Raw genomic sequence first — 25,748 nt, forward strand, 5'->3', positions numbered from 1 at the left:
CTTCGTATTTCCCCTGATTTGGGAAAAGGGATATGTAGTACGAATTAAGCTCTGTACTCTAGGAAGCCTGTGATAGAGCACTGAACAAATGCTTGAAACCCCTGTAATCACCAAACACTATAGTAAGTGCTGGGAATGGATAGAGCACAATCATCGTCCTGGAAGAATTCACTTAACAAATATTTATTAAGCATCTGCTAATTTGCAGACACTTTTATTTCTTTTTTAATTTTTATATTATTTAATTATTTAATTTTATTTTTGGCTGCGTTGGGTCTTCGTTGCTGCATGCGGGCTTTCTCTAGTTGAAGCAAGAGGGGGCTGCTCTTCATTGCGGTGCGTGGGCTTCTCATTGCAGTGGCTTCTCTTGTTGCAGAGCACAGGCTCTAGGCGCGTGGGCTTCAGTAGTTGTGGCACATGGGCTCAGTGGTTGTGGCTTGCAGGCTCTAGAGCGCAGGCCCAGTAGTTGTGGTGCACAGGCTGAGCTGCTCCGCGGCATGTGGGATCTTCCCAGACCAGGGCTCGAACCGTGTCCCCTGCATTGGCAGGCAGATTCTTAACCACTGCACCACCAGGGACGTCCCAACAAACACTGTTTTAAACCCTGGAGTTAAAGCACTGAACACAGGTAAGGTTCCAGTTTTCCTGGAATTTACTAAAGTTAGTAAAAGTCCCAGTGTCCTATAAGAAAGAGACATGTGAGGACATAATGGCCCTGGGGCCTGCTATTAAAGCATTCAGGCCCACTCCTGAACTGAAGCTATCGGTTGAGAATCTGAATCAACTGTTCTCCATTTCTGTCGGGTTGGTGGTATCTCGGGGCTACGGCGACCTCCAGCGGCCACCCACCGCCCTGCTGCCTGCTCTGGCTCCCCGTGGGAGAGAGGAAGGGAGGAGCGAAGAGCTAGATCGTCGGGAGAGTCCTATTCCCCACACCCTTTACAGTCCTATTTCTCAGGTGAGAGGTCTTCTCAAAACTGAAGGCACCGTTCATTCAGGTCACGGAGAGCAGGGTCGGTTCGCGGATGAAAAGTGAAGGTTGGAGGAACACGTCAAGGTGCGGAAGAAGGGAAACCCTCCCCCACCCCGCGCCAGTCGAAGACCTAGACGGAGCCTCAGGCCCAGCCCTCCCTCCTCTCTTAGCGTTCGGGGTCTTTCTCTCCCTTCCAGCTTTGGGACGGATGACCGCGGCGAAACCAAAACGGAAAATGAATAAACTAAGGTGCCACCAGAGATCTACTTGAGAAGTAATCCGGGGGCGGGGTGGTCACCGGAAGTGGCTGTAAGGCCTCTGTCCCTACAAGGCCCCGCCTTCAATTGCGCTACCAGTAGGCGACAGACCGCCCCCACTTCCGGCCCCTGGCGCCGTAGCTAGCGGCCCCCCTTTTACTGTTCTCCCATTGGCTACCGCAGGGACGCGCTGTGATTTCCCATTGGTCGCGTCTCCTCTCCCGCGCCGCGCCTCCTCCCTCCAGGTACAGTCTCGTCTTCCGGCACCCGATAGGCTAAAGGCTGGGAGGGCGTCTGCCCAATTTGACCAATGAGCGGCGTGAAGAGTGAGGGCGGCGGCTGCGTGGTGGGGGGCAGGGCGGGACTTGGTGTGGCTATTGGCCAGGGTGGGCACAGGCCAGAGATAGGATTGGCTGGGGAGAGGGGCACCGTGGTGGGGTCGAAGCTGCGCGGCCTCCGCAGCTGCGGGAGACGGAAGTAGTGAGAGCGCGGCCTCGGAGGGTCGGGCGGACGCCACCTGGGTGAGTCACCGTGCCCCGTGCACTGCCAGTTTGGGAGCCACAACGACCGCGTCTTGCCCGGCCCCGCCCCGGCCCCACCGGCTTTCGTGAGCCCCGCCTTCTGTCATTCGGGGCTCCGCCTCCGAGTCTTTAGGCTCCGCCCCTAGAACCTGGGTACCTGGGCTCCCCTGTCAGCCTGACCCGCCCCCCCCCGCCCCGGGGCCAGATCACCTAGGTCCGGGAACCCTGGGCCTCCCAGGCCTGTCCTCGTCTCTCCCTCTCTCCGTTTCCCTGAGGCTGCTTGCCAGTGGGCGGTGAGGCAGCACCTCTGGCTTGCAGTCTGCTGGCTCCCCCATGGGGAGGGTGGGCTGTGATTACGGAGGCAGGTAGGGCCACAGATGGAGACTCTTATCCCCACAGCCTTCTGCGGGGCACTGCTGGACTGCCCCTGAGCTCGGATAGCAGGCATAAAGAAAAATGTCAGTGAAACCTGGGCCTGGTTCCCTAAGTGGTTCCCTAAGTGGGCCAAGGAGGCCCATCCTGACATTTCTGTTGCTTGGGCCCATTTGACAGGTACTGACTCTGAGGCCTGCACTGGCCTGATTCTGTCCCCGTTGTGTGGCCTCCTCCCACTAACCTGCACCCCACTTGGTGTCAAGTACACTCAGCAAGGCATGTCCAGCCCTGCTGCCGTCTGATCATAGGTTGTGGTCCCCTCCCTCTTGTCCTCTGCTCTGGACTCTGCCCCCAGCAAACAGGTCAGGTGGGTGCTACTCCCAGACTCAGAGGCTGGCAGAGCGCTCTTGTGGATTCACGTTCCCACCAGGGCCAGAAGTGAGCCCTGGTTGGGCAGCCTCTCTCTCTTCAGAGTTGGCAGTTCTTTTGCTCTCCCACAAAGAACAGGGTTTGGAGTGTTTTACTTCTCTTTCTGGGACTGGGAATCAGGACTCTTGAGTCCTGGTCCAGAACTTGATGGCTGCCTTCATGCCCTGCAGAGTCGCTTGTTGCCTTCTCCTCACGTAGCTCCCATTGCCTCTGTCTAGCATGGTGACTTGTGGAGAGGCTGGATGCTCTGCGAGGAAGGCAAATAAGAGTTGTGGGGAAGTTCAGGAGTAGATGTGTGGCATTTGTTGATTCTATGGTGATGTTAATGTTGCTCTTTATGCTTATGTTTCTCGGGCTCTACAGTGAGAAGCAGGTAGCCAGGACCCTCACCACGGTAGAATGGTGAGTACGCTTTCCTCAGACCACTGTGTTTTCTGTAATCCTTGTGTCTTTCTCCATGAAGCTGCCCGCCTCTCCTGGACCTTGAGCTCCAGGCTACTCTGTTCAGCAACTAAGCAGGTTCATCTGCCCTGGAGATAAATTAGGGCTTCCTTAGGCTGCAAAACATCAGCCAATATACAGCGCGGGGACGGGAAGCCTCTAGACATCTTTTTCTGTATGTGCTATGCCATGCTTTCCCCACACTACCACTGGCTCCCTTAGCTCTTCATAATGGCCCTTCTCTTGCCTCTCCTGGTCCCTGGGTGAAGCTCTCTGTTCTGGTCTGAAAAGCAAGGGCTCCTTTATATCAAGATCCTTGTACTTCCTACTGGGTCCCTTGAATATTGTGGGTGCTGTATCAGGAGCGACTCCACTAAAACTGTGGGGCTTCTCTACCTCCAAGGTCCTGCTGTCTGTTAAGCTACTGTAGGCAACAGCTGACTGAATATATAGCAGGAGAGCACCCTCAAGGTGCCCAGAATATCACTGGGGGCGGTGTGTGTGTGTGTGTGTGTGTGTGTGTGTGTGTGTGTGTGTGTGTGTTATAATGATCCCATAAAATTTCCACTAACTGTAACTGCCCTTCTTTCACCCCAAGTTCAGGGAACCCCTTAACCCCTGAGAGCTGGGAGGAAGCAGTGAGATGAGAAGGGAGTGGGGAGCTACAAGCCTGGGTCCAGACCAGGTCCTTGCTCTGGCTGTATCTCTTTATTTCTTTCACGTGTCCCCTGTGCTTAGGGACAGGTCAAGGCATTCAGTTGGTGAGAGGACTCGCTCTTTTCCTCCACAGACACATGGGTGTGTGGGGTGTGCAGTATTGTTCTGGTCTCTTCTCAGAAAGCCTGCTGGTCCTGACCCCCACCAACTGATAGCCCCTTTCCTTTTTCTCTTCTGTGATGCACTGAAAAGTCAGCCTGGTCTAATTTTGAGTTCTAGCACCACCACTTAAGTACTTTAGGTGAACTGCATACTTTCTCTGTAAGCCTGAAGTCTAATTTCTTTGGGAGTTGAATGGTTTTAGTGAGATAATGTTTGAAACATGTCTGGCTCATAGTAGGCGCTTAATAAAATGTCAGGTTTTTCTCCTATTCCTCCCTTCCCCCCCCCAAGACCAAAACCGAAACAAAAGCCCTGGTTTCTGAAAGTTACCAGGGACAGGGAGTGTGGGGTTCCAAACGGTTCCTTCTGTGACTCTCGGTGACATTTTGAGCCTCTTATCACTGCCCCTTATTCTCTGGCCCTCTACCCAACTCCCTCCCTCCTCCATGAGTTTTGTTTTTGCATAGCTTCTGTGGTCCATAGTTCCAGCACTTCTCTTTCCCAGCCTAAGAAAGTCTTTCTCCAAGGACTTTCTTACCCAGAAGACACAGGATGTGAAACAAGGGGAGAGGAGGAGCTGAAGAAGTAGGGCTGGGCAGGGACCTTGGAATAAAAAACCCAGAGAATTTCCCCCTCAGGAGTGTGTAATGACCAAACTGGCACTAGACCAGTGTCCATTCTAAGGGGCAAAAAGGGAGTGGGATTAGTGAGGTCAGGGGATTGGAGGACACTGATGGACTGGGGAATGGTGAGTGGTGGTTTTGGAGGGAAAGGAGGAAGCCTAGAAACTAGAAAGGGCCTCGGGTGGAGGGAGGTGAGCCTCATCCTGGGAATCCGAGCAGGCACTGGGGGGACTCAAAGAGGAGGGGAGGGCGTGGGGACAGACGTCTGAAACAGTGGTGTGGGGTGGCTCACGTGGGAAGATGGGAAATGAAAAGATGTAGGCGGTCCTGCCGCCCCCTCCCACGCCGTGGGGGGGGGCGGGGCAGTCCCGCAGCCCAGACTCCTGGGAGCCCCTAGGAGCCCGCCGAGGACGCTCTCCCACGCCGCGGAGGGGTGGTGGGGAGGGAGGAGTAGGGGGCTTTGGGCGGGGCCCGGGGACCCGCCCCGCCCCCGCCTTCCCGGCGCGGCAAGGTCGGGGAGCTCCCCTCGCCTGGGCGGAGCTGGGCTCGCTCCATTGTGGAGAGGAGGGGAGAGGCGCGCGCCGAGCACCGCCGCCCGCGCTCGCCTCCTGGCCGCAGCGGCTGCACCTGGCCGGCCCCGCAGCCGGGATGCGGCGGACGCCCGAGACTGGCGGGCAGCGCAGCGGCTCCGGGGACATGTGCGCTGGCCCAGACTGCCCGCGACCATGAGCCTGACCGCCCGCGTCTCCTGCTCCATGCTCAGCTGCTTCGTAAGTGCCGGCCCCGCCTACGGCGGGCCGGGGACCCCGACGCTGGCTGCACCCGCCGCCCTTCCCAGGGCCGGCCCTTGAGATCCCGAATTTCAGCCCATCCCCCTTACCAAGGGCCCTGGCAGGGGAAGGGACATAATCCCTTTTCTTTCTTGGACTTGCTTTAATCTTCGGGTGCCGGGGATTGTCGAAGGCCGGGGATTGGAATTCTGTGACCCATCATTTTAGCCCTGAAGCCGCTGCCCTTGACTGCAGATCTTCAGGCCCCGCCCTGCAGGGGTACATCCCTTTACCTCCGCCTCTCCATCTTGGGCCCACCCGCTGCATCCTTGCTTGGGGATGTGGGATGTGGCTAGTAGGCCGCCTGGGATGTTAGGGGGCTGGTCGGGGAGCACAGGATGTCTGAGCTGTCTCCCTGGCTCCAGTCCCCTCCCCCTTCCACCACTCCATCCCTCACCTGACACGCCTGTCTTTTCTCCTTGACTGTCCCCCAGCCAGCCTCTCTTCTCCATCTTCCCTGCCTCTCTGCCTCTGCAGGCCTCCGTACCTCTGCATCATTCCCAGGCCACCCCCCCTCCCCCTCTGGTTTAATGCTCCTTCCCAGCTTCCCCCATCTGTCCTCTCAGATATCCCTATCTATCCCCTTCCCGCCCCCCCCCCCCCAATATCTGCCAGACCTCCTCTCTCTCTCTCCCCTGGCTGTCCTGGGTCCCCTGGTTCTTCCCGGGCACGTGGATCCCCTCTTCTCCCCTCCCTCCCTGGTGGCTGGGAAGGGAGTTACTTCTGCTTGCTGTGGGTATTCCTCAGGAGTTCCCCTCAGATCGGCAGTCAGGGCAGGGTGCTTGGCAGGTGGCAGGAGCTTGTTAGCAGTGCGGGCCTAACTGGAAGAGAAGCTCAGCTCCAAAGCACATCCTCTTTTTGAAAGCATCCGTGAAGGCCCTCTAGAGGCTTGGGACTGAATCCCATGACCCACTCCTCTTTGTCTCCTTCACCCACCAGATTGAAGCCTCAGTGGAGTGGCCTCAGGGGCCTGCGTCCCCTCCTGTCTCTGTGACCAGCTGCACACCTGGTTCCTGTTTCTCAGGGCAGCACTTCCCATTCCCACTTCTGTCTTACCCTTACATTCGCCTTTCTTTTCCTTCATTTTCTCTCCTTCATTTGGGAAATTTGGCTCTACAGGAGATTCCCTCTTTGAGGAGCGCAGATTCCCAGTTACTCTGTGGACCTTACTCTTCTCTTAGGCTTAAGAGGATTGAGTTCCCCCTCCACTTCACCCCTCCCACCAAACCAGGTCTCTCTTCCATTCTCTGGTGACCAGAACGTTTATAAGTGTGTATGGGGTGTATGTGGGTTTATTGAGGGGAGGGGAGCAGAATGAGGCCTAATGGGCCAGGCGGAGCCTGGTGACTTAGGGCTGAGGCCTTCCCCACAGGGTGAGGAGGGGCCCCCCAGCCTGGAGTACATCCAAGCCAAGGATCTGTTCCCCCCCAAGGAACTAGTGAAAGAGGAGGAGAATCTGCAGGTAAGGAAGAGTTGGGGGCCCAGGGTGGGTAGAGCTCCCTGCCTGCTTAAAAAACACCCTCCCGCAACCCAAATATCTCCAAGGGGATCTAGTGTGGGAGCTCTGGCTTCCTGCTCCTTGGTCTCTGGAGGGAGGGGAGCCTGTCTGTATGTGCATTATGGAGACTTTGGCCCCAGGGAAGGAAAGGCAGCTTTCCTGTATAGCTGTTGTCTGGTGCTGTTACCATGGAGAGAACTTTTGTCCTGCCTTGGCCCAGCTTTTCCAGAGGAGATCCTACAGATCAGGGGTTGGAGAGGGGATGGAGAGGTGACTGACTTCTGGACTGAGGGCCCCTCTGCCCCTCGGCAGGTGCCCTTCACAGTGCTGCAGGGTGAGGGAGTGGAGTTCCTGGGCCGCGCAGCCGATGCCCTCATTGCCATCTCCAACTACCGGCTGCATATCAAGTTCAAGGATTCTGTTATCAACGTGAGTTTCTGTCTTGTTCTCCCACACCCAAGCCAGAATCCCTGTGAAATTCAAGGTGGGATTGCTCCAATGCTCTACTTGATCATGTTTCCAAAGAGTTGGGGTTCCCTTCTTTTTCTTATTGTCCTTCCTCTAACGGCAGGTCTATCTTTCTGTCTCTCTCACTTAATTTTCCCTTCCCCTCTCTGTCTTTCCCTCACTCTGTTGCTGGCCCTTCTAGGGGCACAGTGGCTTTGTTGGAAGAGTGCCACTTACCAACTGTGTGACCTTGGTCAATCACCCAGCTGAGGTGCAATTTCCTCCTTAATAATATGGTGTGAAAACACCTGCCTTGTGGTTTCTTGTGATTATTAATTGGGGTCACATATGTAGAGGACCCAGCACCGTTACCAGGCACCTAGGAGGCCCACAGTAAATGTTGGTTTCCTTCCTTCTGTTGATACATCAGCATCTGGGTGGGGGCGGGGATGAGGAGTGATGTGGAGTGGGGGGATGTGAGCGCCAGTCTGCATTTCCTCTCCAGGTCCCCCTCCGGATGATTGACAGCGTGGAGAGCCGTGATATGTTCCAGTTGCACATCGCCTGCAAGGACTCCAAAGTGGTGAGGTGAGAACGACGGAGCCTCGCTCAGGTCCTCTGGCCCTAGTCTTGTCCAGACCTCTCTGCTGCAGGGTTTCTCTGGAGCAAGGAAGGAAAAATACTGCCTCCCTTTCCCCATTTGGAAGAAACAGTGAAAACCTTGTCTGGGTTGGGGGGTCAATTTTCTGATCTACAGTGTCTTGACCTAAAGAAATGGGGATAATGCTCACGGAGTTTTCATAAGGATTAAATGAGAAGATGCATCTGAGAGCACATAGGGTGATGTCTGGTGCAGAGCACTCACATTGTTGTTGGTTCATTTATTTATTCATCTAACATGTATTTATCGAGCACTCTACTCTGCCAGACTGTTCTAAGCACTGGGGATACAGCAGGGAACAAACACACAATTTTCTGCCCTCATGGAGCTTATATTCCAGTGGGGAGATAGGAGTGGTAAATAGTAAGTAAAATATGTTAAATCATGGTAATGTAAAGTTAAAAAATAAAGCAGGGAAAGGGGATACGGAGTGCTATGGGGGTGAAGGTTGTAGGTTTAAACAAAGTGACCAGAGAAGCCTGCACTGAAAAGGTGACATTTGAGTCAAGACTTGAAGAAAGTGACCATGTGGGTATTTGGGGGAAGAGTGTGGCAGACAGGGGACAGTGCATGCAAAGGCCCTGAGGTGGGTATGAGCCTGGCACAATGGAAGAATGGCAAGGAGTCTAGTGTGGCTGGAGTGGAGGGCAAGTGGGTCAGGATAGTGGGATACAAGATCTGAGAGGTAAGAGGGGTGTCAGGCTGTCATAATGACTGGCTTTTACTTTGAGGGAAGTGAGAAAACCACTGGAGGGTTTTGAGCAAAGGAGTGACGTGGTCTGTTATAGAATCACTCTGGCTGCTATATTGAGAAAAGATGGAAGAAGGTTGGAGACAAAAGCTAGGGCAGAAACTGGAGACTAATTAAGAAGCTATTACAGTTACCCAGGTGAGAAATCATGGTGGCTGGTCCAGGTTGGTAGCAATCAAAATGGTGAGAAGTGGTCAGATATTTGAAGGTAGAGATGATAGGATTTGCTGACAGACTGGATATGAGAGAAAGAGGAATCACTCCAAGGATTATTAAAAGGATGCCCAGACTAATAAGAACCTACTGTATAGCACAGGGAACTCTACTCAATATTCTGTAATGACCTATATGGGAATAGAATCTAAAAAAGAAGTGGATATATGTATATGTATAACTGATTCACTTTTCTGTACACCTGAAACTAACACAATGTTGTAAATCAACTATATGCCAATAAAAATTAATTTTAAAAAAAAAGATGCCTAGTTTAGAGCCTGCCATGTACTCGGGTCTGTAGGCATTAAGAACAGGAATCCGCATTGCCCTTCCCTTCAAGGAGATTAAAGTCTAGTTGCTAAAGGAAGACTTAACCTTTGGCAATATGCTCTGGGAAAACTTACTGTTTAATACTCCCAGCATACTAAGAATAACAGAGGAAGGGGTCTGTGGAATGGGTTAGGCTCAGAAGGCCTGCAGGAAGAGGTGGGACTGCGACTTTCTTCAGAGTATCAGTAGGACATGGCTAGGCTGAGAGGAGACATTATTAAGCGGAAGTGAAAAACCAAGGAGACAGGAATGACATGGGTAGGACTTCCTCCCGGAGACAGAGGGTTTGTGCTGGAGAGTCATGGGAGAAGACACAGGGGTAGCAGACATTCAGGGCCAGATTTGATAGCATTCAGATTTGATATAAGAAATGGTCGGGCCCCATTAGAGGGGATCCTTACGTGTCAAGGACAAGAGTTCTTGGGAAGAGAATTGTCACAGCAAGACAATGTCCCTTGGGTGTTGCCCAGTCTCCCTGGTCCTCCCCAGGGTCCCCATGCCTTACCTCCTGCTTTGCAGTCTCCCCTCCCCACAGCCTTTTTGTGGCTGGGTCTTTGACCCTTATGGCCCCAGAGTTCACTCACCTCTTGCCTCACTTCGTGGCTTCTTGCCTGGCAGGTGCCACTTCTCCACTTTCAAGCAGTGCCAAGAGTGGCTCTCGCGGCTAAGTCGGGCCACGGCGAGACCTGCGAAGCCTGAGGACCTGTTTGCCTTTGCCTACCATGCCTGGTGCCTGGGGCTGACTGAGGAGGACCAGCACACCCACCTGTGTCAGCCAGGTGAGGCCAGGCTGCTCTCTTTAGGAGACCTCTTTTTGTCTCTTGCTTCTCACCCCTCCTCCGCCCTGGACCCCGTGCTCTCGGATGCTGACAGGCACGGGGGCTGTGTTGCAGGAGAGCACATACGATGTCGGCAGGAGGCCGAGCTTGCGAGGATGGGCTTTGACCTGCAGAACGTCTGGAGAGTCTCGCATATCAACAGCAACTACAAGTGAGAGGGTCTTGGGTGGGGAACCAAAACACCTGTCCAGACCCAGACTTCCTCCCCGTGTGGATAAAGCACGGTGGGCACAGCTCCTGGCTCTGTGAGGGGAGGAGGGCTCCTGGTCCCTCTGCCCACAGGGCCATCCCTGGGGATCTTGTGATCACAGGTCTTTAATCAAGCTCCATGACCCCATCTGGTCTTTTCTCAGATTGTGCCCCAGTTACCCCCAGAAGCTGCTGGTTCCCGTGTGGATCACAGATAAAGAGCTGCAGAATGTGGCTTCCTTCCGCTCCTGGAAGCGGGTCCCTGTGGTTGTGTATAGGTGAGGCGGTAGGGGCCGGGGAAGTGGGGGGATGCTTTTCGTGCAGTGAGGAGAGTCAGAAGTGGAGGTCTGCGGCAGTGTGGTTGACTGGGAACTGACACTGTTCCGGGAAGTGGCTATGAAATAATTTTAAAAGAAAAACTGCTTCAGTTTTCTTTCTCCTGAGGACGAGGCTTTTGGGGAGTTTACACATTTTTCTTTCTTCCTTTCTTCCTTCCTCCCTCCCTCCCTTCCTTTCTCTCTCTCTCTCTCTTTTTTCTTTCTTTCTTTTTAGGACCTGCGCGTGTGTGTGTGTGTGTGTGAAACATTGCTTTAGAACAGGGGTTGGCAAACCATGGCCTGTGAACCAAATCCGGCCTGTATCCTGTTCTGTGTATAGCCTGTGAGCTGTGAATGGTTTTTACATTTTTTTTAAAAATTATTTATTTTTGGCTGCATTGGGTCTTCGTTGCTGCGCACAGGCTTTCTTTAGTTGTGGCGGGCGAGGGCTACTCTTCGTTGTGGTGCGCGGGCTTCAGTAGTTGTGGCTCGTGGGCTCTAGAGCGCAGGCTCAGTAGTTGTGGCGCACGGGCTTAGTTGCTCTGTGGCATGTGGGATCTTCCCAAACCAGGGCTCGAACCTGGGTCCCCTGCATTGACAGGCGGATTCTTAACCACTGCGCCACCAGGGAAGTCCCGGTTTTTACATTTTTAAAAGGTTATTTAAAAAAAGAAAACACAGAGAGAAGAATGTGCGACAGAGATTGGCTGTGACTCCCAAAGATGAAAATTTATTGCCTGGTTCTTTACAAAAAAAACATTTGTGAGGCAGGTAGTAGCCATGAGGTTTGGAGTTGTTCATGCTCTGGGCCCAGGCTTGTTCTCCTGCTGGGTGTCTGTACCTGGAGCAGGTGCTGTGCAGATTTGATGAGTCAAGGTCACCTTGGGAATACACAGCCCATTTGAGAAGTATGTGTGACAGTGCTTTGTAAACTGTAAAGCCATCTCGAGATGTTAAGGGCTTTTGGTTGCTGTTATCATAGCCTGGATGATCTGGTGGCCCCTGTTCACTCTGGAGGTCTTGGTCTGGCCCCCTGGGGTCTCAGCAGTAGGCCTCTGGGGGCTGTGAAGGCCAAGGGCCTGATGGTTTCTTCTCTTTTGTCAGACACCTACGCAACGGGGCTGCCATCGCCCGCTGCAGCCAGCCCGAGATCAGCTGGTGGGGCTGGCGCAATGCCGATGATGAGTACTTAGTCACGTCCATTGCTAAAGCCTGTGCCCTGGACCCAGGGACAAGGACCACTGGGGGCTCTGTCAGCACCGGGAATAGTGATGCCGGCGAGGCATGTGACGCTGACTTCGGTAAGGTGTGGGTGGTGTCGGCCCCCTGGGGACTAGGCTCCCACCTTGGCCTCCTGGGCTCCAAGTGAGAGGGTGGGACGAAGACGACAACATACAAGGTGTCTGGGTCCCTGTCTTTTGGTGGGGACGAAAAGGTGATGGGGTGTGAGGGGTCTCATCAAAGGGAGTGCCCTAGGGTGGGGTGCGCCTGGGCAGATGGCCGACCCAGGGTCCTCTCCCTGCTGTGTGTGTGTTTAGATTCCTCCCTGACTGCATGCTCTGGAGTGGAGAGCACAGCTGCCCCCCAGAAGCTGCTGATTCTGGACGCCCGATCCTACACGGCGGCGGTGGCCAACCGGGCCAAGGGTGGAGGTTGTGAATGTGAAGGTATTGCTATTACCTCAGTGACTGCAGCCAGCCTGTGCTCTGGTGGCTTTGGGGACAGCTTGTGTGGTGGAAAGAGCCAAACAAACCTGGCCTGGGATCAGGACTCTGCCACTCAATGGCTGGGACTATGCTTAAATTGCTTAATCTGTCTGAGTTTGACTTTCTCATCTGTAAAGTGGGGCTGAAACATGCCTTGCAAAGTTGTTGGACGATAGAGAGGTTACATATATAAAGTTACTGGCACAGGGCAGCTACTGTTTGTTGAGGATTTACTATATGTCATCGTTACTAGTAGTCCTCGAGCATCGTTGTCATTGAGGTTATCGTCATCGCTATTAGCATACGGCACTTGAGCACCCGGAGGGAAAAGGGTATTGGGATCTCCACAGTGTATCGAGTCCCCGTCCTGGAGTGCTCTGCCCTGCAGGGAAGCTTTGCCCACTGGGCTGCTCTCGTCCTGGATGCCTGTTTCCAGAACACGCTCTTATGCTCCACTCTCCTCTTATGTGTGCAGAGTACTACCCCAACTGTGAGGTCGTGTTCATGGGAATGGCCAACATCCATGCCATCCGGAACAGCTTCCAGTACCTCCGCGCTGTGTGTAGCCAGATGCCCGATCCCAGCAAGTAGGTGTTCCCTGTTGTGATTCCATCCACCCTCCAGTTTCATCCCTTACCCAGTACTTCTCGTGCTTGGAAGGTCTGGTGGGGAGTTGGGGAGTGTGAGACACAGGAAACCCGAGGGCCTAGGTGCAATGGGCTAGTTCCAAGAACACTTCTTCCACTTCTCAGCCAACGCTTTGGAACGGCCACAGGACACTGGGTTCCTTTTGTTTTGATGAGTTGTCCTCAAGGACGCAGAGAACTGGGGAGAGAAAGTGGCTTCTAGATGTGCGTGTGATGCTTCCAAATTCCTCTGTTGATCCAAAGACTGTCTTGTCCACCCCAGGTCCCATTTTCCCTACCTTCTTGCTAGACACCTCTTGGCAGAAAGGCCATGGGCTGGGCCTCTTAGCTTCAGCTCTCACTGGGGACTGTGTTAAGGTGTGGCTGGCCGTGGGTGGCAGAGAGACTGTTGTAGCCTCGGCGCCCTTAGTGACAGGTGTGACCTCTGCTCTCTTGTAGCTGGTTGTCGGCTCTGGAGAGCACCAAATGGCTGCAGCACCTGTCGGTGATGCTGAAGGCAGCTGTGCTCGTGGCTAATACAGTAGACCGGGAGGGCCGGCCTGTGCTGGTGCACTGCTCAGATGGCTGGGACCGGACGCCGCAGATCGTAGCCCTGGCCAAAATACTACTGGACCCGTATTACAGGACGTTGGAGGTATTCGGAGGGGTTGGGTGGGAAAGAGCAGAGGGAAAGGGGGCGTTTGGGGAAGGTACTAGGCCCTCTGGATCCGTTTGGGGGATCTTTCCATAGAGGACACTGGTGGCTTTAAGTCCTCTTCTAGGTTTGGGCATGTTCTTCTCTGAAGCTGCCAGCCCCCTGCTTCGGGCATCCCTGGAAGGAGCACAGTAGCCTTCCCAGAGAGACCCTATACTTGAACCTCCTCTTTGTTGCAGGGTTTCCAAGTGTTAGTAGAATCTGACTGGCTGGATTTTGGGCACAAGTTTGGAGACCGCTGCGGCCACCAGGAGAACGCAGAGGACCAGAACGAGCAGTGCCCTGTGTTCCTCCAGTGGCTCGATTCTGTTCACCAGTTGCTCAAGCAGTTTCCCTGCCTGTTTGAGTTTAATGAAGCGTTCCTGGTAAGTCCGTGAGCCTGGTAAGTCCGTGAGCCTGAGGCCAGGGTGGGGGCCGGCAGCCCAGGCCCGGTGCAAGCTGTCTTGGCCGTCTAGGTAAAGCTGGTGCAGCACACGTACTCCTGTCTCTACGGCACGTTCCTGGCCAACAACCCCTGTGAGCGAGAGAAGCGCAACATCTACAAGCGAACCTGCTCCGTGTGGGCCCTTCTGCGAGCTGGCAATAAGAACTTCCACAACTTCCTCTACACATCAGGCTCAGAAATGGTAAGTCCGCACCCTTATCCCGTAGGTGCGTCTTGGGGACCTACAGGGAGAAAAGGCCGAGTCAGCGGGAAGGACTCGGGCCCAGAGGCTTAGGAAGGAAGGGGGCCCTGAAACATCTCACAGAACCCACGTACGGGGCTGCTTCCCTAGGTCCTGCACCCCGTGTGTCACGTCCGGGCGCTGCACCTCTGGACAGCTGTTTACTTGCCAGCGTCATCTCCATGCACACTCGGGGAGGAGAGCATGGACCTCTACCTTTCCCCGGTGGCTCAGAGCCAGGAGTTCTCTGGCCGCTCTCTGGACAGGTAAGAAGAGCCCTTTTTGCTCTCTCCTCTCTCCCCTAGGGAGGCAGCAACTGCTTTGTGTCTTGCCTAAATGCTGTTCTTTTCCTTTTATGAGATATTTTAAAGCAACCTCTTGAGCCAGTTGAAGGCCAAACTTGGCCCAAGACTCGTAGTTAGCTTGGAGGGCACTCTGTATGTTCCCAAGGTCCGTCCTTAAGATAAGAGTGGTTACCTTTTTTCCAAGCTGCTATTACCCTTTGTGACAGACCCAGGGGAGAGGAGAACAGAACAGAAAGGACTATTTCAGGAAGACTTGTGGGAATGGTCTTGATCGATGTTCACTGGCGTGGGAACCTTGCTATCTTAGTAATAACCTTTGCTATGTCCAGCATTAGCTTCCAGAGAAATGGGTTCCCAGAAAGAGAACAGCCTTCACATTACTCCCTCAGAATTTAAAGGGAGACATAAAAGTTAAAGTTATATTCTGGCTGAATATTTGGGGGGAAGTAGAATGGAGATTGGTTAAGTTATAAGAGTAATATCTGTTCTTTGTTTTTAAAAAGAGCCAAGCAGTATAACAGTAGAAAATGGCAGTTCTGCCTCCCTGTTCCCTGTCCCCACAGGTGTCTACAGCTGGCGCTTTGGTGCGTGCACTTCCAGATGTTGATCTCTACACTGATACAGCCACTCTCACAATCTCGTGTAGAAACATTTTTTAAATCCAAAACCAATCATATTTTGCGTACCGTTCTGCAAATTGTTTTCCCCACTGTGTGTCAGGATGTCACCCATGACAGCACACATAAAGCTGCTGTATTGTTTTTAGCGGCTGCATAGTAGTCCAAAATTAGAGTGCATCAAAATTTATAAAACCAGTTTTCGATTGGTCATTTAGGTTTATCCCATTTTTTAATCATTATAAGGGGTGTTTTAGTTAACATCCTTATATGTATATCTTAAAAAATTTTTTTTGTAAAATACATACAATATTTACCATCAAAACCATTTTTTAAAAAAAATTTTCTTGATTTTTGGCTGTGTTGGGTCTTCGTTGCTGCGTGCGGGCTTTCTCTAGTTGCGGCGAGCGGGGGCTACTCTTCGTTGCGGTGTGAGGGCTTCTCATTGCGGTGGCTTCTCTTGTTGTGGAGCACGGGGCTCTAGGTGTGCAGGCTTCAGTAGTTGTGGCGCATGGGCTCAGTAGTTGTTTCGCATGGGCTTAGTTGCTCTGCAGCATGTGGGATCTTCCTGGACCAGGGATCGAACCCGTGTCCCCTGCATTGGCAGGTGAATTCTTAACCACTGCGCCACCAGGGAAGTCCCCTAAACCATTTTTAAGTATACAGTTCAGTAGTGTTACCGTATATGTATACCTTTGCTTTTGTGCTGGTGTTTCTGCCAGATAAATTCTTAGAAATGAAAATGCCTGGTTCGAAGCATATGTGCATTTCTAACTTTGATCTTTGTTTACTGGTGGAAGGTTTTTAAAATTAAAATATAACTTACATAATTGGTTGAATATTATAAAGGAAAACAAAAACCCCCAACCCCCAAGTTACTAGTTTTAGGGTCTTTGGAGCTGTGTCCGTTGTCAGGGGCCTATGGATAGGCTTCAGGAATTCTGTGATTTTTCTCTTTCCACAAACTATGCAGAATTTGGGTATAGGTTCATAAGTTTGCTTTTCTAGGGAGAGGGGCCATAACTTTTTATCAGATTCTTAATAAGTTCTGTGACCCATTTAACAACCATGGCCTTAAATCAATACCTAAGTTTTCAAACCAATAAATGTCTCTTAAATACCTACAAGTTGCCTAGTACTGTACTGGGTTTTATGGGCTGTACCAAAGACATAGAAGATATTGATCCTATAAGATACCTTTAAAAAGCTGTAAGATCAGGCATAGGACAATTAGAGAACAATTCTAAGTTAGCATCTAAGCGAATAAGAATGTGTCTTGTTCAAAGCTACTAGAGAAATGAGAAGTAAGAAAGGGGTCATAGGGTGACTGTTTACTCAGAGACGTTTTCGTGGAAGACCAGGCAGGAACCATGGCTTTTTACTGTCCCTAGTGCCTGGCTCAGGGCCTGGCACATAATAGGTGATTTAGTAAATGCTTAAATGAACAAACAAATGAATGGAATAATGGGAGTTATGAGCTTGGTAACAAGGTTAGTGGAGAGGGGTCCAAAAGAATTAGAAGCATGAGAGAGTTTCTAATTTTTTTAAAAAGAAGAACCACCTCTCTGGAGCTGGCAGGGTTTGGGAAGAGGTATTTTGAGGAATAGAAAGAAATAAACAGGATAGTTCATTGAGGGCTTTTATACTGAGGAGTTAATTTTGTTTTTTATAAATTTATTTTATTTATTTATTTTTGGCTTCATTGGGTCTTTGTTGCTGTGTGTGGGCTTTCTCTAGTTGTGGTGAGCGGGGGCTATTCTTTGTTGTGGTGCGTGGGCTTCTCATTGCGGTGGCTTCTCTTGTTGAGGAGCACGGGCTCTAGGCACGTGAGTTTCAGTAGTTGTGGCATACGGGCTCAGTAGTTGTGGCTCGTGGGCTCTAGAGCGCAGGCTCAGTAGTTGTGGCATACGGGCTTAGTTGCTCCGTGGCATGTGCGATCTTCCCGGACCAGGGCTCGAAGCTGTGTCCCGTGCATTAGCAGGCAGATTCTTAACGACTGCGCCACCAGAGAAGCCCCTGAGTAGTTTATTTTGATTCAGTTGTCAATAGTAAGTCATTGTGACCTGGTAACAATGGGATTTTTCAAGAATTAATCAGTGAGCAATGTAGTTGGAGGCACAGAGACCAGCCAGCACTGTTGTAATTCAGATATGAAAGGAAGAGTCCTTGGAAAAGAGAAAGGATTAAATTCAGACGTTGTTGAGAAGTCATTAGCACTCTGTGGAGTTGCCTGAACATTGAAGGGTGGAAGTGAAGAGTAAAGAGGTCAGTCAAAGACAGGTCCCAGGGCTTCCCCGGTGGCACAGTGGTTGAGAGTCCGCCTGCCGATGCAGGGGACACGGGTTCGTGCCCTGGTCCGGGAAGATCCCACGTGCCGCATAGCGGCTGGGCCCGTGGGCCATGGCTGCTGAGCCTGCGCGTCCGGAGGCTGTGCTCCGCAACGGGAGAGGCCACAACAGTGAGAGGCCCGCGTACCGCAAAAAAAAAAAAAGGTCCCAAGTCTCTGAGCTTAGAAACCAGGAGGAGGATATTAGTACCACCTATAGACACTGAAAAGTTGAGAAGATGCGTCAGTTCAGGGAGAAGGAGGAGATACCGGCAGGTTGGGACTGAAATATTTTGACAGCACACAGGAGGTATGCTGCAGGCAGTTCGAGATAGGGTTGGATTTAGAGGAGTAGTTGTATAGGGGTTTTAAAGGAAATGGTTTCTCTAACAGCTGACCTGACTCACCTTCGGTTCTACCTTTCCCTAGATCAGAAACGTCCTGCTCTCTTTCCTCTTCTTCCATTAAAGTGCAACAACCCATTCTTCTCTCCCCAGCTCAGATCCTCCTCTGTCTGTGTAGCCTTCCCTGACCACATTAGCTGGATGAGCTCTCTCGTGGTTCCAAACTCCTCAGGCATGATTGTCTCTACCAGCATTATTAATTAGACCTTCGGTCCACATAGGCGTCAGCTGTGGGCGACTGCAGGCTGTTGCTATTGGTGAATCTGGATAAAGAGTACACTGGATTTCTTCACACTCTTCTCTCTACTTATTTTGTATGTTTGAAAGTTTCCATAGTAAAAAGTAAAACAAAAAAAAAAAAAAAAAAAGAAAAAAATTAACAAGTTGCCAAGCTGTGAGATTCAAGCTCTTGCTGTGGGACTCCAGAGACTGTAATTGTAACTGTTGTCATTGCCTTCCTGGAATTTGTTACCACACAAACACACATTGATCACGAAAGTAAAATCAAACACAAGAATACTTTTAAAGAAGTATTAATAAGTTTCAAAAACCAAACACTTAAAAAAAATCAGCTAGCTCTGTTGTAACTGCACCTTTGAGGGATTTTTCAGTGTGGGCTGGGCTGACTGAGGCGTCTGAAAATAGGAGTCCAGCGAAGTCTCCACTGTTTCCTGGCAAATTTCCCTCAAGTTTTGTTGCTCCAAGGACTTTAGAACTTTAAAAATTAGGGCGGTCATTCTTGCAAATGTCTGTTACCCCTTTGGTGTGCCAGAATGCCTCTAGAACTTTGCGTGCTGTACACGAGGGGAAGTTTCCGTGCTGACTTGGGACTCATAGGAGCACGCGGCCGCTAAGTGGTTGTAAAAAGCTGTGCTGGTTACTCCTGTGATGGAGGGATAATTTATAATAAGGAAAGCTGTAAAAATGAGGAGTCGTGAGTGTAGCCTTTATGTATTTATTTATTTATTTTGGCCGCACCCTGCGGCATGTGGGTGGGATCTTAGTTCCCCAACCAGGATCGAACTTGGTCCCCCTGCAGTGGAAGCGCGGAGTCTTAACCACTGGGCCGCTGGGGAAGTCCTGTGAGTGTAGTCTTAATTAGTTTGCGGTTGGTTGCCTGTATTTTGAATCCTCGTAGCATCTCTGCAAGGTAATTTATTGTCATTTTATGGAGGAGAGAAACCAAGTGTCTGAGAGGTTAAAAAGCTTACTTGTAGTCACAGAGCTGATCAGCGTCAGAGCCAGCGTCGTCAAGCTCCAGAACCCACCTTCTTTCTGTCTTGCCATGTGTGATAGCGGCGGTTGGACATTAGGTGTGAGGCCGAGATGTAGTCCTGGCCTGAAGGGTAGATTGGGAAGGCATCAGCCTAGAAGACAGTTGAAGCCACGGGAGTGGTTGAGATTGCCAGGGAGACTGTGTGGGGTGAGACTGATGAAAGCCGAGGACAGAGCCTGGGTTCCGGAGTTCATGTCCTCCACTCTTTGCAGAGCAGACTCTTTGCAGTGCACATTGGTCATCTGTAATCTTAAATGTTGTTATTTTTTGTGAACTCTGGCTTTGATTGCTTTGATGACCCAGTTCCTGTATATGGAGGTAGCTCAGCTCCTGACCTGGAGGCGGTGTGTTGTCATTCCAGATTACCTAAAACGAGATCTATGGATGATCTTCTTTCTGCCTGTGACACAAGCAGCCCCCTGACGCGCACGTCCAGTGACCCCAACCTGAATAACCGCTGTCAGGAGGCCAGAGCAGGCCTGGAGCCCTGGCATGGCAATCCTGAGGGATCAGAGGCAACCTTTGTGGAATCTGGGCTAGGAGGTCTTCAGCAGACTGTAGGAGAAATGGCTCTTCCTCCGTCTCTGCCCAGCAGCCAGAAAGACTACTTGAGCAATAAACCTTTCAAGAGTCACAGAAGCTCTTCTCCAAGTTACAGGCTGCTTAATGCTGCAGTGCCCCAGGAAACGAAGAGCAGCACCTCTGATCCTGAGTTCAAAGTCCTAGAAGAGACTAAGGCACCAGCTCCAGACCCTCCTGCCCAGGATGAGCTGGGTAGGACTTTAGATGGCACAGAGGAGCCACCTGAACATTGTCCTGAAAAAGCAGCTGTCCGAGCACTCTCTAAAGTTGTTTCCAACAAGCGTGATGGAACTTGTGATTTTCCTGAGTCTTCCCAGGACTCCCTCACAGGTGCCCCCGAGCAGGCCCAGCTAGACTCTGTGCTAGGTGTGCCCTCCAGAGGTGCTGCAACTCACGGTCTGGGCACCCTTTGCAACCCACTGAGTGCTACCTGCCAAATTCCTCCAGACCCAAGCACCGACTTTCGCAACCAAGACCCCCCAGGGTCTGTGGCAAGTGTCTCCCACCAGGAACAGCCCGGTTCTGTGCCAGACCTGATTCAGGGGGAAGAAGACATGGGCAAAAGAGGGAATAATAGGAATGGGCAGTTATTGGAAAACCCTCGCTTTGGAAAGGTGCCATTGGAATTGGCCCGAAAGCCAATTTCTCAGAGCCAGATCAGTGAGTTCTCTTTCTTAGGGTCCAACTGGGACAGCTTCCAAGGGATGGTGACTTCATTCCCGAGTGGGGAGACCACCCCTCGGCGGCTGCTTTCCTACGGCTGTTGTAGCAAGAGGTCGAGCAGTAAGCAGATGCGGGCAACAGGGTCTTGCTTCGGGGGACAGTGGGCTCAGAGAGAAGGGGTGAGGTCACCGGTCTGTTCTACTCATTCCAATGGACACTGTACTGGTCCAGGAGGAAAAAACAACCAGATGTGGTTGTCTGGTCACCCAAAGCAGGTCTCCAGCACGAAGCCTGTTCCCCTAAGCTGCCCTTCTCCAGTGCCTCCTCTCTACCTGGATGACGATGGACTCCCCTTTCCCACGGATGTGATCCAGCATAGATTACGGCAGATTGAAGCGGGGTACAAGCAAGAGGTGGAACAGCTACGTCGACAGGTGCGTGAGCTTCAGATGAGGCTGGATATCCGCCACTGCTGCGCCCCTCCAGCAGAGCCCCCCATGGACTACGAGGATGATTTTGTAAGTACTCGCCTACTGCCACGCAGCCACTCATTCTGTCCTTCCGTCCAGCCTTTCACCCATTCCATATCCATTCATTGGGTACTTGCTGTGTGCCAGAGTTAGGGGGTTGGGCTGTAGGATGAAAGACGTAGTCCCTGCTCGAAAGGAGCTCACAGTCTATTGGGAGAGACAAGTAGACAGTTAGAATGCTGTTCTTAAGTGCTGAGGGAAGCATCAGGTGTTGGGGGCCTGGGTGGAGTCAGATTTCGGGGAAGTCTCTCCTGAGAAGCTAATGCTTGAGCCGAGTGCTGAAGAATGTGTCGCTTTTAGCCATGTAGAGAGTGAAAAAGAAATACCATTTGCAGAAGCATGGAGGCAATAGGTACTCCAGCGGTATGGCTTGAATAAAGGGGTGTGTGTGTGTTCGCACACGCGTGTGTGCATGCGCGCACACTTGTGCTGGGACTGTGAGGGAGGGAGTTGGTAGTGTGGCGGGAGGTGACCTTGGGAAGTGGAAAGGGATTAGAAAGGTCAGCCTGAGTGCCTGTGTTGTGTGGATTCTACCCTCAAGGCAATAAAAGTTTCGGCTAGTGAGTCACATGATCAGATTTGCATTTAAGAGTACTACCCTAGAGGGACTTCGAATGGCACGGCCAAAAAAAAAAACAATTGAGTACTAAAAAGAGTGCTACTACCCTAGCAACAGCGTGTCAAGCAGATGAAACCCAGATGGGGAGGCTGGTTAGGATGTTTTGGAATAAGCCAGGTGAGAGGTGATGAAGACTATCTAGGCTTCACTGGGTCAGGAGGCCTTGGGTTCTGGCACAGCAGCCCTCGGGGAGCTTCTAGAAGCCAGCTCTAGGACATTCCCCCTTGCCTGCTGCCCACTCCTCTGCTGGTGGGATGGTCAGGGCTAACAACTTCTTACTATTCAGGGTGATGGTTTAGAACAGGAGTCAGCAAATTTGTTTGGTAAAGAGCCAGACAGTAAATACTTCAGGCTTTGTGAGACATATAGTCTCTTTTGCAGCTACTAGGCTCTTCTGTCTTACACAGAAGCAGCCATAATGACCATGTGTAAATGAATTGAGTGTGGCTGTCTTCCAACTTGACTTACAAAAACAGGCAGTGGGCCAAATTGGCCTGTGGGCTGTAGTTTGCGAACTCCTGATTTAGAATGTAACAGGAGAAATATTCTTTCCATACTGTGATGGAGCATATTGGTTAAGAGCATGGGTCTGGGGGCTTCCCAGGTGGCGCAGTGGTTGAGAGTCCATCTGCCGATGCAGGGGACACGGGTTCGTGCCCTGCTCCGGGAAGATCCCACATGCCACGGAGCGGCTGGGCCCGTGGGCCATGGTTGCTGAGCCTGCGCTTCCGGAGACTATGCTCCGCAACGCGAGAGGCCACAACAGTGAGAGGCCCGCGTACCGCAAAAAAAAAAAAAAAAAAAAAAAAAAAGAGCATGGGTCTGAAGCCAGACGCTAGGTCCAAATCCCACGTTTACTACCTATTAGCTCTTAACTCTCTCTATGGCTTCGTTTCCTTATTTGTAAAATGAGGATAATAATAGCATACATCATAAGATTGTTGTGAGGAGTTAAATAAGTTCACGCATGTGATGCACTTAGAAACAGTGCCTGATGCATAGTAAACAATGAATGTTAGCGATGATGAAGATGATGGTGGTGATGCCTTTGCTTTTCCTTTAGACGTGTTTGAAGGAGTCAGATGGCAGTGATACAGAAGATTTTGGTTCTGATCACAGTGAAGACTGCCTTTCAGAAGCAAGCTGGGAACCTGTTGATAAGAAAGAGACTGAGGTATGTCCAGGCAAATATGTGGCAGGTCCTTTTGCAAGCCAGTGAGTTCTCATACTTCTCAGAGATGACTGACCTGTTCTTCCCCAGCCGAGTCTCTCTGTAGGGCAGTAGTAGCTGCCTAGGCCTTGTCATTTTCTTCTGGGATGCTTTCCTTGTTGCAGTGTTGCTTTTCCACTCTGTTGACAAGGACCTGGGATTTTTCCTTTTGCCTTCTGTTAGGTGACTCGCTGGGTTCCAGACCATATGGCATCACATTGCTATAATTGTGACTGTGAATTCTGGTTGGCCAAACGCAGACACCATTGCAGGTAAGATGTTGCCTATGATTCAGTATGGCTCGTAAAGCCTACTGAGGGACATAGTTATGAACTAAACTGAATTAACCTGAAAATGGAGATATCTTAATAGGAACTATTTTTGTTTTCTCCCAACTTTTTCTTTACTCATGTAAGGCCTTTCAGAGTATCATTCGTTCCCAGTATATCGGCATTTCTGATGAACTCTCCCCTCTTTGTGCTTTGGCAGAAATTGTGGGAATGTATTTTGTGCTGGCTGCTGCCACCTGAAGTTGCCCATTCCTGATCAACAACTCTATGATCCAGTTCTCGTCTGTAACTCATGTTACGAACATATCCAAGTATCTCGGGCCAGGGAACTCATGAGCCAACATCTGAAGAAACCCATTGCTACAGCTTCCAGTTGAATGCCAGAGGAGAAGACCTGTCCAGTTTTAGCAGGTTTGAAGGGAGGATCTGCTTCAGGTGTAGTTTTGAAGGTTCCTTGGTGTGGCTCATGAAATCACAGAGCTCAAAGGTACAGTCTTGAGAAATCCTCCTTGGTACCATGAGACTGGAGCAGAGGAATTCCAATTTGGCAGGAGGTCCTCTACTGGTGAGACCCTTACCTTGGGGTAATGGTCCTGATCCAGACCCAGAGTCTGGAAGCTTAACGTTGAGTTGGTGGCTCCAGTTTCTTTCTCCTGGGGTCACAAGATGATGATTTCATAGATACTGCCTGGTGATGTGTGCCCCAAACAGCAATAGAAAGGCATATGTATAACCAAACTCCAAATGATAACCAGATCCATCTCTCCTCCACCTTGAAAAAGGCAGATTATAGTATATAAGATAGGAATTCCTATCCTATTTGAAATGAACTATACCCTGTACCTCTGTGCTCTGTGTCTGTGCATGAAGGCTCAGTCCTTAGAGGCACTCCCTCTAGTTGCATTAGCTCTGTCTTTCTGTGGAGTTTGGTTTAAAGACTGGTTCAGCAAGTGGAGGTTTTGCTGTATTTTTCACTTGGCTCATCAGCCAGCATCAGTGAATATTCAGTTTAGGGGGACAGTTTTAGGGAGTGAGACCTTTTTGGGAGCAGAGGAAAACTCTGCTGACGTTCAGTCCTGGCAGAAATCAGTTACTTTGAGCTGTGAAGGCAGGAGTCTTTGTTACTCAGTGGCAGCTCTCGAGGTATGCACTGTGAAGAATGAGAAGGGAAAAGCAGAAATTATCCTTGTGAAATATTTGCTGATTGTGCCCTACCCTTTGCGCCTGACTTTTCCTAGTTGTCCTGGTGCTAACACAGGAGCTACACCTTGATCCTCTCCTGGCATGAAAATAAAACACTGTTTATTTTGGTTGTTGTTCCATTGCCCTCTTCCCACATGTCCTCTTTCCCTTGGCTGCTGCCTCCTCTGGGTCACACTGCTTCTTATCCTGAACACTTGACACCTTGAGGGTAGAATCTAGTGTTTGGTTTTTACCTCCTAGAATACGCTGTTTGGTATGTGAGGGTTTCAGTACAAATGCTGCTGTCTATTTCTGTGCACTTAACAATGGAACCCAAACAGAAGAGAATAAAGCCTCGATACCAAAATTGGGAGAGAAAATGCGTCCATTTGGACCAAAGGGTTTTTTTTTGTTTTTGTTTTTGTTTTTCCATCTTAATATGTACCAGTGGCACTTAACCAAAAGATACAGTGATATAGCCATGTACTGTGGTTGGGACAGATACAGTCTCCTTGACCTATAATGAAACCACTAGGATTTCCTTATATATTTTACTTAATTCGTTGGTGTATGGAAGGTAAATTACCCTTAGGCTTACCCTGTTTTAAAATTATGGTAGCCGTCTAACTACTACTTGTTCATGCTTCTTCCTAGAAAAAAAATTTTCATTCGAAAATAACTAGGATCTGCATTTAGAACAAGAACTGTTATTTGTCCTGACCTTTTCTTCAGCCCTACTGAGAAGCATCTGTGCTTTTATACTTGCCATGGATGTAACCTAAAAAGTTTTGGCGTATCTAGGTCAGTCTAGCGGAACTTTTTTTCGTTTAAATGGAGTTGAATAATGGAGATTTTGTGTCCGGGAAATTCCTGAGATCATTGAAAAAATAACAAACTATTCCTTGTCTCGATACATAAAATTCTTCTAAGCATTTTCTCAGTCATTAAAATTTACTGCCAGTTGTTGAGTGGCTTTTTAATTAACTTGACTTTCACTGCACTTCGATTGGCAACGTTTGAGGAGACTGTATCTGTCTACTTTGTGTGGCTGTTTTGAGGGGCTGTCCCATCAGTGAACATACTGCATGGCCTTGGAGAGAGACTCTGGGCTCTCAGCTCAGATGTATTCATCAAATACTCCTTTCAGAGCTCTTGTGGGTGTAAGTGACATGATGTGGCCAAAAATCCAAACTGTGCAGTTGCGTTGTGACAAACATGCAATGTGCTGTAAAAACTCGATACAATTTAAATAAAATCTCTATATTAGTGCTGCTTTGTTGGGTCTTTTTCTTCATTTTCAGTTTCTAAGAAAACTTAATACTCATTTTTTCTTTGACCATGAGAAAGGACTGAAACATTATACCCCTTCCTCCCAACCATTTCCATTTTTTAAATGGCCCTCTCTTTTTATCAGCACAAGCTTAGTTATTGATCGGATAGGGGAGTTATGCTTATGGATCCTACAGGGTTCTAGCCCATCTCATGTGAGGTTTATTTCTCTTTAATATCTAAAATT

General features: G+C 50.5%; 1 protein-coding gene across 10 annotated transcripts; it reads left to right on the forward strand.

Annotated features, from left to right (window-relative positions):
* The first annotated feature begins 551 nt into the window (after nt 1–551).
* Nucleotides 552–25,500, forward strand: MTMR4 (myotubularin related protein 4). Of its 10 annotated transcripts, XM_049702317.1 has the most exons (22): nt 552–628; nt 999–1,057; nt 1,171–1,222; nt 1,414–1,475; nt 2,919–5,208; nt 6,641–6,730; nt 7,079–7,195; nt 7,719–7,801; nt 9,790–9,950; nt 10,065–10,161; nt 10,364–10,477; nt 11,621–11,817; nt 12,055–12,183; nt 12,698–12,809; nt 13,308–13,503; nt 13,743–13,928; nt 14,019–14,189; nt 14,340–14,494; nt 19,518–20,919; nt 22,614–22,724; nt 22,944–23,032; nt 23,250–25,500. In XM_049702317.1, exons 5-22 carry the CDS (start codon nt 5,164–5,166, stop codon nt 23,425–23,427), a joined length of 3,633 nt encoding a protein of 1,210 aa, XP_049558274.1. In that variant the 5' UTR covers nt 552–628; nt 999–1,057; nt 1,171–1,222; nt 1,414–1,475; nt 2,919–5,163; the 3' UTR covers nt 23,428–25,500. The 10 variants fall into 10 exon arrangements, with proteins under 10 accessions (XP_049558274.1, XP_049558275.1, XP_049558273.1 ...); XM_049702318.1 differs by having other exon boundaries at nt 1,171–1,475; XM_049702316.1 differs by lacking the exon at nt 552–628 and having other exon boundaries at nt 949–1,222.
* Nucleotides 25,501–25,748: the final 248 nt, after the last annotated feature.

Source organism: Orcinus orca, chromosome 19 (genome assembly GCF_937001465.1).
Source record: "Orcinus orca chromosome 19, mOrcOrc1.1, whole genome shotgun sequence".
Lineage (NCBI taxonomy): Eukaryota > Metazoa > Chordata > Mammalia > Artiodactyla > Delphinidae > Orcinus > Orcinus orca.

Excerpts from the sequence above, each read along its gene's own strand:
- MTMR4 (XM_033431693.2), top strand. The coding sequence starts at position 6,593 with ATGGGCCAGGCGGAGCCTGGTGACTTAGGGCTGAGGCCTTCCCCACAG. Across the intron at positions 6,731-7,078 it reads AAGAGGAGGAGAATCTGCAG|GTGCCCTTCACAGTGCTGCA; the intron begins GTAAGGAAGAGT and ends GCCCCTCGGCAG. Across the intron at positions 14,190-14,339 it reads ACACATCAGGCTCAGAAATG|GTCCTGCACCCCGTGTGTCA; the intron begins GTAAGTCCGCAC and ends CTGCTTCCCTAG.